Genomic DNA, 14,796 nt, shown 5'->3' on the forward strand with positions numbered 1-14,796 from the left:
CTGGTTAGAGAGAGAAAAAAATCAAGAACAAAACAAAAGCAAAAAGCAAACAAAAACAGAAATAAAAGGTTTTCTTATGTGATCAAAATCATTTTACCCTACTGAGTACCTGAATTTGACATGACAAGGTACAGTCATACCACATTGGTGGGGTGAGTACGCACTACAGCCGGATGGGAATTTTCTGTCAAAATGATATTCAGGTAGGTTTTTTTTTTTTTTTCTTTTCACAAAATCAAAAAAATTTCTGCCAGAAAATTTCGATTTTCCCTAAGCTTCCTGGCGCCTCAGCAGCCTGCCTGGAAGGGAGCTAGCAACCTGGGGTTTCAAACTTCATGATTTCCTGTGCTCCCAAGTTCCCCACTAGGCACGCTGCCAAGAGCCAGGGCTCCTCACTTCCCCACCTACCTCAGGCATTTTTTGCTTCCCTCTTATTTTTTCTCCACATTGACTTCCTTCTTTCAAAACAGAGTGACTTCAGATATACATAGATCATTCAAAGTAGGGACTGTGCCTTTGTATATGTTTGTACAGCACAATGGGGCCTTAATACTGATTGGGGCCTGTGAGCACTACCACAAAGTAAATGTTTAATAACAATTAAATGAAATGAGAACCCTTAAAGACATAAGAAAGGATGTCAATAAAATAATGAAAAGAAAAAAATTACTAAAAACTGCAAACCAACAATAACTTAGCAATTTTAGTTAAATTGGTATATAAGTACTTTTAGGTACCTCAAACACCTTTTTTTAAAAAATAATATTTTTTCCACACAAAGCACCCAATTAAATAACAATGTGCTCTGTCAGACTGGGATTGCAGCCATACAGCAATATGTATATATACATACATATACACATTCACCTCTGATTGACTCTGTCTTAGTTCCACTAAGGACCCAGTAACAGAATGAATCTATCTCAGAGTACCTATGTTAATTCTAGTCTTAAAGTTGCAAAAGAAGCAGATGTATAATGAATCTTTCGTACCAGATGGCAGGGAGCTACATAGCATTTAGTTCTTGCTCCCTCTTATTTCTATCTGACTTCTTTTGGATCCTTTGATACCATTCTGGATAAAACAAATTGGTTTGCAGATGCTAAAATAAGATTGAGGTTTTTAGGGCCCCAATTCCTCAAAACAGTTAAACATGCTCCTAAAACCATCCCTATTCAGCAAATGTGTAAGTGTTTTGTTGTATGAGGATGGACTGGTGAATTGGTGCCTAAAATGAGTCATACCATAAAAAGAAATTAATAAAACTCCTATCATAATTTTTGGCATGTTCTCATGTTGCAGAGTGTTTTTATTAAGCAGGACAAAACACAGACCACTATATAAGCTATCTTTCTAAACAGCTTGTCTATCTCTTATAAATGTGGTATATCTCATACTTAAGTATATTAAACATTCATGTTTTTAATTTCTATCTTAATCTCTTTTGCCTGGGCACTAATTGATAAAAACAACAACATGTAATTCTTTGATGCTGGAAGTAGGATTTTTTTTCTTTTCTCCATGAATAGAGAATCTGATCTCATACACAAGAGTTCCAAAACACAGAGAGAAACAGAGAGCCACTCAAGGAAAAAATCATGTATTTTTAAGGGTTCTGTTTCTTCTAATTGCAAATGCAATAAAGGCCTGATCCAAAGCCTCAATGGAATCAATGGAAAGATTCTCTTTGACTTCAATAGGCTTTGGATCAGGCCCCAGGAGGAATAAATTGTGGCCAAATGCACATAAGCAATATTGAGTAAAAAGTAATCAACGGTGAGAATAAGGCATGTGCCAGGTAAAATTAAATATTTAAAAGATTACAGAATGGAGTTAATTTTTATTTAAATTGTGAGGACAGATAGTGAAGAAACTATTATAGTTACAGTTTGAAATGCAAAAAGAACAAGACGACAATGAAGGAGACATTATGGTTCTTAAACAGATGGTGAGGATAATTTATTGACATGAGAAATCAGTGCTATGGATTGAAATGAATTATTTTTCCCAGGTTTTCAGAGGACAATGTGGTGATATGCACCAGATATATCTCAGGGGAGGAGGAAGAACTTCTGATGACTATAAACATTACACCAGGGCAGATAATAGGAGATTAGAGATTGACAGAATTTCCAGGGTCCCTCTCCCAAGTCTGAATGAAAGAGATGGGGAACCTTTGAAAGATGGGATAGAGAAAAGCTTAAATTTAAAACAATTGGGGAAAAAATTATAGGTTTTTTTCTACTGTTATTGTCCTCCTGTTTTTTTTTTTTTTTCATTTACCAAACACCAGTATTGGTTCCTCTGTTTCTTGTGAGGATGAAAATGATATGAACGTATTATGACAGGGGTTTGTGCAGGGAATTATTTACTGCTACTGCCATGCTGTATCAGTTTTGTATGAATAAACAGAAGATTACTAAAAGGTTCAGTCTGTCATCTTTAAGAACCAGTACATTTTCCTTAAACCAAACAAAGAAAAATAGTATTTTAAATATTTATTTGCCATTGTGACAGGGTGCTGGGCAAAGGGTTACTGATTTATCCCTCTGTCATGCCAGCTCCCATTTAGGGAATACATTATTGCTGGCTGGAGGTAACCTGGCCCTAACTGGGGAAGCAGAGACAGCTGCTGCCTAATTAGCCTGGGGTCAGGGAAGCCAGGGAGAAGCAGAAAGAAAGAGAAAATGCAGGGAAAGGAAGCTGGAAGGTAGCTCTTCCCTCCTGCCTGCGACGGTGAAGGGTCAACTGTATATGGTAAAACGGTGGTGGGGAAAAAATCTGTGAATAAACTGTGCCAGTAGTTACTAACTCCACGGTCTCAGAGTGACTTTGTGGGCTTAGCAGAGGTAGGAGCCAAGGGGGCCCTGCCAGTCTCTGCTACACCTATCATCACATATGTAGTCCTAAATGTCCCCTTTGGGAGAAGGTTCAAATTTGCCTTTGAAAGGGGCCTCCAAAAAAAAAAAAAGGTGTAAGCACAAATTAGTATTTGCACAACTGTCTGATTTGTATGCACAATTGCTGGATTTTGAAGCACATGGATGGGTGTTTTTGCAAATACTACTGCTGCATTTTCAAAGGCCATTTGAAAATGTGGTCCTTAACATCAGAACAGATATTTTAAAGAAAAATTTAAAATTATTGCTTATGAAGCTGTTATTCAGGTAACATTAACATGAATGAAGTATAACGTAAGGCAGGTGATATACACTTTTACATATATTGCTTTTTTAATTACTTCAAAGTGAACTCTGGCCAGAAACAAACTTACTATTTTAGTAATTTCCTGCACAAACTTTCAGTCAATGCAAAATGTGCAAATTCAGTTGGTAGTTATGTGAAGTAAACAAACAGAAGCTAGAATAAGACCACCATCTTCTGCTGACTTATATGGGATTTGAACCCACAGGTGCAGGAAGTGGACTGAAAGGCTAATAGAGAAAATCACTATTTCAATTTATAAAACCCATCTGCATTACATATAACATATTTGCTTAAATAAACAACTAGTCATCAGAGCTAGTATCTATTTTAGTGGATTGGGTTTCAATAGAACAACATGAAAGAATGCCTAGCTTACTCTCTAGACTCCCTTGCCATTAATTAACAAATACAATACCAACATCAAAATAGCAAGCACATTTCACCTCCCAACAAACCAACCACTTTTCAGCAAATAGGTTACAAATAAACATCTCACAACCCTCATTTTCCCCACTCAAAATCTAACTCCAGTCGCCTCAACCATCTTTAAATGCCTGCTGAAATTGATTGGCCATTGCAGCATGCCTGAAAGATCAACCAATCTGGATGAATGGGAGGAGTGAATTCCAAAGATGGGGGGACCCACACAGAGAGTCAATCCCAGCAGCTCCCTATTTTAACTACCAAAACGACTCCAGCCCAAATGCCTTCACTGATCTCAAATGCAGCAGGGTGGAATAGGAAGAGAGCTGGTCTCCCAGATAGGAAGGTCTCAGAACAACTGGGGCTTTATGAGTAAAAACAACATCTTAAGGTCAAGGAGGAAGTCAACAAGCAGCTAGCGCAGATCCTAGGGTTAGGGATAGAGCATCATGTGCTCACAAAGAGATGCACCACTTATTAAACACTCTACTACATTCTGCATGGCCTTCCAAATGGATTTAACTATCTACAGTATATATTAACATTACTAAGACAACCGTTACTTTTGGGTAGATTGTAATAGCCTTTACTCAAGTAACAAAGAGGAGAAAGAGGGAATAATGTCCCCGCCTTATGCGTCTGCTCACATCTGCTTATATACGGACACTGGTTGTAGGGGGGAGAGCAGGAGCTACACAGCTGATACTCCCAATGAGATCATGTTGGCAGGGAGGGGACAGAGAAAGAGAAGAGCCTTGGCTCTGCCCTTACCAGAGTGGGTAATCGGACACAGGACGGGCAGAGGGAAATTGTGACTCACTGTGTCACAATTAATTCTTTGGTTTACTCGTGCGGTGGTGCAGTGATGTAACGCCACTCACTCCGAGCAGACTGTAAAGATACAGCTAGCCCTATAAAAACAATGAAGTCAATGCCTTTACTCTGAATTTACTGTGGTGTAACCAAGACTAGAATCTGGCTTTTCATATTTTGATTTGGGGCCGTTTACATTCATAATCACAGGCATTACATTAATATTTGTGTACCTAGCATAGTATAGGATACAATAAGTTGTGAATGCAACATGCTTCATTTTTCCTCTACTACTTCTGAGAAAGAAGCAAAATGAAACTCAGTTCAGTGTATTGGCTATACATGTAACTGCTTACAAAGATCAGCCACCTAACTTTGTTTATGCTCCTAAAAAAACAGGGTGTTCCTTTAATATAACGAATTAACAAAATCCATCTGGATCTCAAGCTGCGCACATCATTCCTGTATGTGATAAAATAGTTTGTCCATCTTTTGGAATTTTGCTGACAGCTCACTGAAACCAGCTACTGCCTAATCCATAAATGAGAAAGAACTTTTGCTTTCATCCACATGTGTTTTATTTTAGTATCTGGGTGGTTGGAAGATCAACACTATGGCAAGTTTAAATGTATTGCTGTGATAATGGAATCCACTAGCAAAATGTGGTGTAAAAAAATATAATGGAACCATTGTTGTCATGTATCTGTACTGACATATATAAATAAGGCCACCAGCACCATGATATTTTTTATTGCCAAAGCTCAAAGCAACAACAGAATCATAACTAAATCATGAGACACCTATCTAAGATACTGTAGCAGCAAAGTCTCATAGTTAGTCATGCAGGAACGCAGGAAACTTTGAGATGGAAGGAGGTCAGAAAACCAATCTAAGTCTATTATTTCCACTGAGTTACTGCTTATTACTGACCACATATTTTTCCTTTAAGTGGGTGTCTAAATCATTTTTAGTATTGTTCACATTTAGTGGCATTGCTATCTTTAATATTTTTTCCATAAATTGACTATTCTTTGGATAATGACACTTCTCTGACTGTAAATTCCTTTAACTCTCTCCATTCTCAGCCCAAGACATTGCCTCCTTAATCTGAAACTTGAAACTTAACTGCTGCCTCCAGAAGTCTATAGGCCAAATGATATTCATTTGGGGGGGCACAATCCTTCCCTATTGATGCAGGTCTGACTCCTATGGTTTGGAGTTTGGCTTGAACTGGTTTTACAGGATTGGACACATTATCTCCTCTCTCAGAGCAAACCTTATCCTGCCACCCCTTTAACATTCTGACTGCAAGTATGTACTGGAACTTTTGCTTCTCCACAATAATCTTACTTAAAAGGGGACTGTAATGATTGCAAATGCAGCCTCGTTGGTTCTCTATGAAGTGCAATTTTTGTTGATTCAGATCCATTTTAGTACCTGGTTCTATCAGACTCTTACTTCTTTTTCTGCTGCTGCTAAAGAGCCCAAACTTTCTCCCATTGAAGTTGATAGCAAAACTCCTTTGACTTCAATGGGATCAGGAGTGGATTCAAGCCCAGTGACAATCATAGAAAGGCCTGAACCAAAACCCCAGATCCAAACACCATCAACTTTGAAATCTGGATCAAACTTGCATTTTGTATTTTGAGCCTCTCTTTTACATTCCTACTGTGAAATCCTAGCCTCACTGACCCCAGCAGCAAAATTCCCAATGGCTTCAATGGGGTTAGGATTTTACCCACTGTTATAGTTTGACCATGTTCAGTGCGACTTATTGATGGTATTTTCCCTTTCCACATTTATAACTGTTTCACCTGAGGCCTGTATTTCGAAGTGGAAATGATGACATCCATAATTTCATAATTTTCACTGATGAAGGAAATAAAACAGCAAAGCAAACATTAATCAAATAGAAGCTACTGGTTGCTGAAATAAAGATGGAGGATCCTGACTTTTGGCCAATACTTTCATAATCTAGACTATATTTATCTCTACAGCAGTAGACTATCTACAAAGAGTTAACTTTTCAAAGTGCTTCACTGAAACACAAGTAATAACACTAAATACTTTCTTTCATCTCAGGCTAAATCAAGATGAATCTAGGCAATCGTCTTATCATATCTGACTGCCACAAAAGGAATTTTCTCACCAACCTGTGGTCTCTACTACACTTCTGTTATGTCACTTTGAAATGTACCCACAAAATACTTTGAGACTTCTGAATGCTTTCACTTAAAGGGGCAATATTCTGGATATTGTCTACCACCTGATTGTTTTAATAAATTACTTTAATTCAAATCCAATCTATTTTTAAAAACAAATGAAATTAGTCTGAGTCACATATTTGTATATTTCAGCACAAACTACAATACATCTACAACACACAGAGACCAACACTCAAATATTCTCACCATTGGGTTGAACAGGCAGCCAAGGTGTGTGTGTTGGGGAAAAAGACGAACCAGACAGGAGCAAATAGCAAGATAATCCCCAGCAGAGTAATAAACATTATTAATAAGGAATTGCAATAATAATAAAAGACATTCTCAAAGCTCCAAATTACACAATGAAAATTAAATGTTTATGTTAACATTTTAAAAAAATGTATATAAAACATATTCCTTGTGCAGTATACACACTTTGTTGTGTTTACATCTATACACAAAATACATTTAAATGTTGAATTTATACAGCCCATTAAACACAAAGAGTATTTTCACAGTGGCCTCAGGTAGGTGCTCTTGGTGAACAAAATATACAAAGAAGAAATAGAAAGAGGGTTGTACTGCCATTAACCCACATACAAGAAGACAGATGTTCATAATGAATGTGAAGTCTTATATAAATCATTATTTATGAGTGAATGAAGATAAACATACCATTCAAATATTAGTTATCCTGCCTCTGCCACATAAGGGTCAATCCTATAGTCCTTATCCAAAAATCAGTGGGAATTTTTCCTGGGTAAAAATGGGTCATAGGCCTCAAATATGTATTGCATACATTTACTATAGACAAAAAATGTTTTGAACATGTCCCTAATATTGCCATGAATAATTTGCTAACCTTAGTTTTCTAACTGACAGAGTTTTTCAGAGTATTAAGCATTACCTAAAAACAGGAGCTCTCAAGGAAATACAGTGGAAATTGGAGCAGGTTAAGCAAGAAAATATTCAAGTAATAGCTGCAAGGAAGACTTATAACAATACTTTATATTTATGAGAATCATCTTTAAGATTAAGATCAGGTATGGAGGGATAGACCTGTACAATTTAATTAACTCCACTAGATAGATTATTGGAGTAGGATAATTTCTTCTGATAATACAGAAAAAAGAAACAATGCAAGGCAATTTTATGTTACATTTTATTGAGACATTATTACCATTTAATGAACTAGGTAAGTTTTAAGTTCCTATGTTAAAAATTAATTGTCAAAAATATGTCAATGGTTCTGTTTTACGAAACATTAACATTAATTCACCTTGTGCTTCTAGCTAAGCAACATCTAACTTAATCAGCCCAATGCTATTTTTGTTTATATCTAGAATAAAAAATCATGGTCAAGCAAATAAAGTGCTGCTCTGTGTCATACAGATATTTCACATGCATATATATATTTCTCCATGCAGATTTTTCAAGAGCACTAATTTTTTTTGTCAGTCGAGAGGCTCATTATTATATGACATTGTCCTGTTGTTCCTCCATAACAGCAGCAAAAGAAAAGTGTTAACTTTAATAAACATACTAGACTTTCCATGATGTCAATTCTTCTATGTTCTATAGCTTCCTAAACTACTAGCAGATCAAGATAATGGCAAGTATTTGTAAGGAAATATTAAAGAATACATTCAGAACCAAATGCCTGAGTCTTGGTCACTAAAACTATACTGCAAAAGAGATGTTGTAAAGTTATGTCCTTCATAAAAAGTTCAAGAGATGGATGGATGGGGGAATGAGATCAAATTTCTCCAAGTGTGAATATAATAACTGAATTCTTGTTTTCTGTTAACCAAATAGGAAACTATAGAGATTTATAATAGCTCAGCATATCGTACAGTGATACAAGGGTAATTCAGGGACCAAATCTCAACCGCACACAGATTTAGTAAAGGAAGCCCGGACATCTACACTGCAATTAAACAATCCTTTACCCCAAATCCTGCAAGCCTGAGTTAGTAGGCATGGACCAGCCATGGGTTTTTAATTGCAGCATAGACATACCCTAAGTGAAGTAGTGACCCCTCACCTGGACAGGACTTCTGGCTAAACTTGCTTCAACTCTTGTACCTCTTATCCTCCAAGAGGGCATGAGACATCAGGGCTCTGAATATATCACAATCACAGCTCTCAACATAAGGAGGCATACATAGTCAACAGAACCAAGGGGAGGATCTTTGTGCTTATTGTGTCCATCTTTTGATCCACTACTTTGGCTAGGAAGACTAGCATCATGCTAGTACTCCAAAAGATACCACTAGGCAGTTCAAGTTGTAGCAATGGAGAAAAGAAGTGTAGGTAGACGGCTGGTTCAAAAAACTTTGAAATCTTGGATGACTACTAATGAAAGGCACCCCATCTAAAATTAACCCTGTGCCTGCTGATAGAGAGCAAAGGACTGGATAACAGACTATAATAACACTGTAATAACTCTCTTCTAAATCCGTTATAAAACTTTGATTTTCCCTTCAAAGTCTCTCTGACAATCACATATTGTAGCAGGGTGCTGGTGCAAAAGCACCTAATTAGCCACTGCTCAGTCAGCTCCAATCAGGGGAAACAGATTGAGGCTGATGGAAAAGGCCTGATGCTGGCCTGAGGATTGGCAACAACTGCTAGCCTGACAAGCCAAGGGCTATAAAGGCTGGGAGGGAGCCAGAAGGCTGGGGGGCAGCCAGGGAGAAGTCAGGGAGGGAACTGGAGGCCTCCTTGCTGATGGCTGACTCTGCCTGTAAAAGAGGTTGAATAATCCTGTAAAGCTTGTAAATAGATAAACACTGGTGGTGGGATAACTATAGGTAAATAAAGACATGGGTGTTGCACAACCCTGAAGCCTCTCTGAGACTTACTGGGGGCAGCAAGCGGGCCCCAGGAAGAGAGGCAGGTCATGGACCCTGTTACACATATGTACAGGCTGCATGTAAAGTGGTGGTGAAGCAGAGGAAGGAATATGGACGTACTGCTGCCTATCCCTAACAACTTGCTTTATAATAAACTTTCCACTTCTTTTATTATACTAGGTGTAAAATGTATCAGCAGCAAAGGCTTATTTACTATTTGTCAGAGTGCTGAACACCGAGTACATGGGGAGCCTCATTCAAAGTCACTTCCAGCACAAGAGGAAAGGCAAAACTGAAAAAAGGAAAGTCTTTATTTTGTGAAAAGCAAAGGTACACAGGGCCCAATATTACAAGATATTGACTGCCTCCTGTGAGGTGTTTCACACCCTCAACTATCAGGTGATTTCCATGGGAGTTGAGCATCTTGCAGGATCAGTGTTTAAATTAGAGCTCTATAAGAAAAAAATCTGCATATAGTTTAATTTTCAGTGGAAAGCAAAAAAGATCAGTGCTTTTGAAATTGATATCCAAGGCAAATCTAAACACTACTATTTCTGAATTTTCTTAGCCTTTCAAATGAGATAAGACAGTTAAAATGCCCCAACCAGCACTTCCACTGCAAACTTTTTACTGCATTCATAACTTCAAGGCAAAAATTTCCACTGAACTGAAATCTGGTAGACAATTTCTCAGCAGAGGAGGAAACATATTTGTCCTAAACATTAATGTAGGGGGAACAAAACAGTTTAAGAATTTGTACATGTGAATGAATACAAGTACCAAAACATTTTTAGTGCATTCTAATACTTCTACAATCTAGTATTGAGTGAGACATATCACATTTTTCCACACGCGGCTGTTCATATAGTAAGCAGCTGTCATTTAAACAAACAAACAAATGGATGAAACAAAACAAAACTGAACATTTACAAGATTGACGCTCTGGTCTAAAGGCTGCCATTCAAATGAGTTTATATATGTGTTGTCTGTACTATCTTTTGCTTTTTCCAGTAAAGTCAACAATGTTAATGTGTTTTCAAATGAAGGAGATATTTGTGTTTAAAAAATAGTTCCCATGTCACGGTCAATATATAACAACCCTTTCATAAGATGTTTTTCAGCTACACTGTGAAACCAATGGAATACAACAGCTAAAACCTCCATCACTGTGAATTCAATGGCTTTCGATACCTAACACTTAAACCAAACCCTTAAGACAAAACACTGAGAAAAGCCAGCTGACCCTTTACACTATTTTTTCTTTTAAACTACTCACGTAGACTGCGTAAATAATTCACAGAAAATATAGCATAGGGGAGATTGTTTGTTTATTGTGAATGGTTTTCCAATAGCTTAATATTTTTCTCGTTTATTCATTATTTGAAATTATTCACTGCATAGTTAGGCAAATGACTCTCGCTGTGGAGAGTAGGCATGTGAAATTCATTGCAAATGGTCAATATACTACATATGAGGTGTGTTAGCTGGTTTTGATTCGGCACACATATGACTCAGTATTGTTTCTTTTCCCCAAGTGGATGAGTTTAGCTCTAAGAATTAAGTGAGATACTCCTGTGAACAAATTCATAATTTGCTTTTCTATTTTCTAATATTCATGTATAATGTGCTGTTCCCTATAACATCCAGGCCAGTAAAGTCATCTTCCAGAACATTTGCACAGCAAACACAAAAGTGCACGAACACAGTAAAAAAACATGAAAAAATTCAACCAAATATGGTGATAAATATTCACTGTTCATCCAACTCTGCTCCAAAGGAACACAACTACTATACCACCTCGGCACATAAAATATCTATGGTGCCCTTATGCATAGCAAAGTAATGGCTACGTAAAATGCTAAAGGCTTTTAAATAGTTAGTGACCAGCTTTTTCTGGTCTTGACCCTCTACAAATTTCTGTCCAAACAGAGAGAGCTCGAGGCCTTTTTGTAAACAAACAAATAAAAAGGCCCTGTTAGCGGAGAAGAATACTTAGACCTACCTGGACTGCATATCTTGCTGTGTTTTGGATTGGCTGATTTCAGCGGGAGGGGAAGAATGAGAGACGTGCTGTTGTAACTCTGCCAAAGATTGGTAGTATTGTTGCTGATGGTACTGCTGCTGTTTGTACCGAGACAAACTGAAAAACAGTCCTAAAATGGCTTTCAAATTTCCATTCCTTATTTCTATAAAAAAGAAGTGAAAACACCAGGGTTAGACTCTCACTTTTGTATGTGTAGGTGTGTATATTTGTGTGTGTCTATATACACCTATAGATATACGTGTATGTGTATTCAAGCATCATATCACTATTGCTTAATTGCATTGTTATTGCAGTTACTGCTTAATTATCAGTCATTACTTCTTATGCAGCATCTCCATTACTGGAGAACTGCAGGCATGGTAGCAGATTGTTCTTAACACTGTACTACCCATCTGTCTTTATAATGCTGCCATGATTAGACATGAACCGATATGAACACAAACACAGGTAGAATTCCTAATGCAATACAGCCCTTAAGAGCTCAAGTGATCTGCAATGAACGTGAAATCAATATATTCCCTCTGCCTAAAATCAGTACAAAGACTTGTGAGAGGTATAGGGGACAGGAGTACAGTTGCTAAAGAAGTTATTTATATTTCTTAATCAAAATTCTCCCAATCCAACGTTTAAAATAAAACAATTCTACTTGTGGTTATATGCAAACAGGTTTGATTAAAAGGTAGTTAAAATATCTTTAAAGAAAAAAATCTCACAGAATAAAGGCCAAAGTAGTTGAGAGATATTTGAAAACTAGCCAGTTACTAATCAATTTGGGGTCATCACAGGCACAGCACTCTGATAGACCCTCTGTGCAAAGTCTGCAGGAATGACTGTATCTGAGCTGGCTATGCTGTCTGACTGGAGAGATCAAGCGTTTGAGAGGATTTAGCCCCATATCTCCATTTTCCAGCCATTGTCCATACCTCTAGAGAATGTGAATTGGACAAAACAGTTCCCCAACCCCAAGACATACTGCATCAAAACTGCAATTAATAATCCTCCCACAAAGGTGGTTGCAATCCTCTTTCCTTCAAATTCAGAATTTAATTTTACACCTCTACTGTAATTGCTCCTAATGTCTGGCCTTTTTTTTTTCATTTCTACCAGGAAATACAGTATATTGTATGTGCTTTATTATTATTTATATTTTGGTTATGTGCTACAGATTGTCCACATACAGGAAGACATTGTCTCAACTCTGAAGAACCTACCATCTAAAAGGAGAAGGAATATTCAAATGGTGGGTGACAGAGAACCTAGCAATACATATACACACCTTTTACATCTATATATATTTTGAGGGGGGTTATATAAATACACATCCGCTCTATTTGGTTGTCCCCCACCCCATCTTCCCATTGTTAGTTGACCAAATTCTAGTATGCACTGTGGATGTATAATGTATTGTGGAAAGATCTGATGGAGGAAAGTTAGTGGCCTTCTAGGTCACTTCAGAGACACTGTCCCTGCCTAGGAATCAGCACAGAGAACAGGTGAAGAAGGCTGTGGGAGAAGCAGATGAGCGGACATTCCAGACTGGCACTGCCAGCACAAAGGAAGTAGAAAGTGGAGCAAAGTCAAGAGCAGATAAGCAGGAACCGACAGTACTGAGAAACTAAATCGTCTTGCAAGGACGTTTTGGAGATTCTAGTTCCTCTCTCTGTTTGTGCTCCAGTAAAATTCCAGGTGATCATACATGTGTTGGAGTGGTATGCCAATCCTACTGCACACAGCATGAAGGCAGATTACCTGCAGATTTCTATATACCGACCTCTATCAAATAGCTTTAGAGAATCCTCCCACAAATTAAAAACAGAAGACTTGGAACTGCAGATTACCATATATGAGCCAGCTTTTTCATAGCAGAACCTGGTGCTTAGGATTTCTCAGAAGCTTTTCTAATGTTTCTTTTATATTATTTTTAGCTTTTCATTTCACATTCTAATATTGAATGAGAAAGACTGAAGAACCATTTCTTTTTTTTTAACGGTTCAAATATTCCTCTGTCTACACTGCCACCAACATAACTAAGATGATCCCCGGTAGCTTCCTCCTGTCTCACATTCCTCACTCTCTACTTTTGTTGTTTCTTGACTGAGATTAAGTACTGAGTAAACAATGTTATTCCCATCTTATAAATGATCCCAGTGTCAAGAAAGTAGCCTCAGGGGAAAAAAGCATTATTTAAAGAAATTATCTGGAGCACGTGGGTCTGCTCAAAACCTCACAGTCAATTTACTTTGGTGCTTCACTTCTTATGAAAGGTTTTCATCAAACCTACAAATTTTAACAATGCCTAATCTAAATTGTTCAATACCTTATCTTGCAAAAGAGTATCTCAGGCTAGATTTCTATTATTCCTGCAAATATAGATGTATTAAAGTGCAGGAGCTTTATAGCACTTTTTAATGAATTTTTTAGAACAGAATTTATATAAGCATTTTCACAGTCATATCCTTAGCAAACTATTTTTTTTCTCTTTAAGAAGGAATAATTCAGCTACTAGCACATACATGAATGTGTTGGCAAAACATAGCAGCCAACTTACATTTGTTCCATTAAACAATAGCAAACACCGCCATGTACATTAGAACCTATTTTAATGAGAGGAAAATTTGAACAGAACGCTATGAAAATTGCGATAAGATCTTCAACTTCCCATGGAACCACCAGAGCTGTACAGAAGAACACTTCCTACATGTTATGTTCTTTTAGGAAGCCATGACTTTTGAAGTCAGACTGGGCTCATTGTTCAGGTAAGTGTGCGCCATTAAGAAAACAAGAGTGAAACAACGTTTTTTAAGAACATTCTTCCAAAAGACAACCTCACTGATGACATTTAAAGCATAATTCTTATTTAAAATTATTTTCTGTGCTTGATATTGGTTTGTTTATTGGTCATTTTATAGCAACAGACTAATTTTTGTGACTTGAAATGATTAATAAAAGAAGAATCTTCTCTTTGAAAGATCAAACTCTATCTGTTTTTAAGCTAAACACACCCACTCATCTACCACTTCCATCTTAAACCATATTTACATTTACTTCTAAAGCAGGATATGATCAGTTTTGAACTTTATCTTTTATCAGTTTGATGAGACCAACAGCTTTTCACAAGTTTCTGTAGAAAGGAAGAATCTGTATGTCAAAATGAGCTACTAGGCCATGAGTAATATGACTAATTATTTCTTATCATTTCCAGAAATATTTTTTTGCAAAACCATTTCCTTTAACAGAAAATGATTAATCA

The 14,796-nt window shown here is 37.1% G+C and overlaps 1 protein-coding gene across 3 annotated transcripts in view; it reads right to left on the bottom strand.

Annotated features, from left to right (window-relative positions):
* The window catches only part of NAV3 (neuron navigator 3), a 366,054-nt gene that overhangs the window by 210,438 nt on the left and 140,820 nt on the right, over positions 1-14,796 (bottom strand). For all 3 annotated transcript variants that reach the window (XM_084632115.1, XM_084632114.1, XM_084632113.1), the window contains exon 5: positions 11,505-11,688. In XM_084632115.1, coding sequence (XP_084488241.1) covers positions 11,505-11,688 — 184 coding nt within the window. The remainder of the gene's footprint in view (positions 1-11,504; positions 11,689-14,796) is intronic.

This window comes from Lepidochelys olivacea (assembly GCF_965140295.1).
Source record: "Lepidochelys olivacea isolate rLepOli2 genome assembly, chromosome: 1".
NCBI lineage: Eukaryota > Metazoa > Chordata > Testudines > Cheloniidae > Lepidochelys > Lepidochelys olivacea.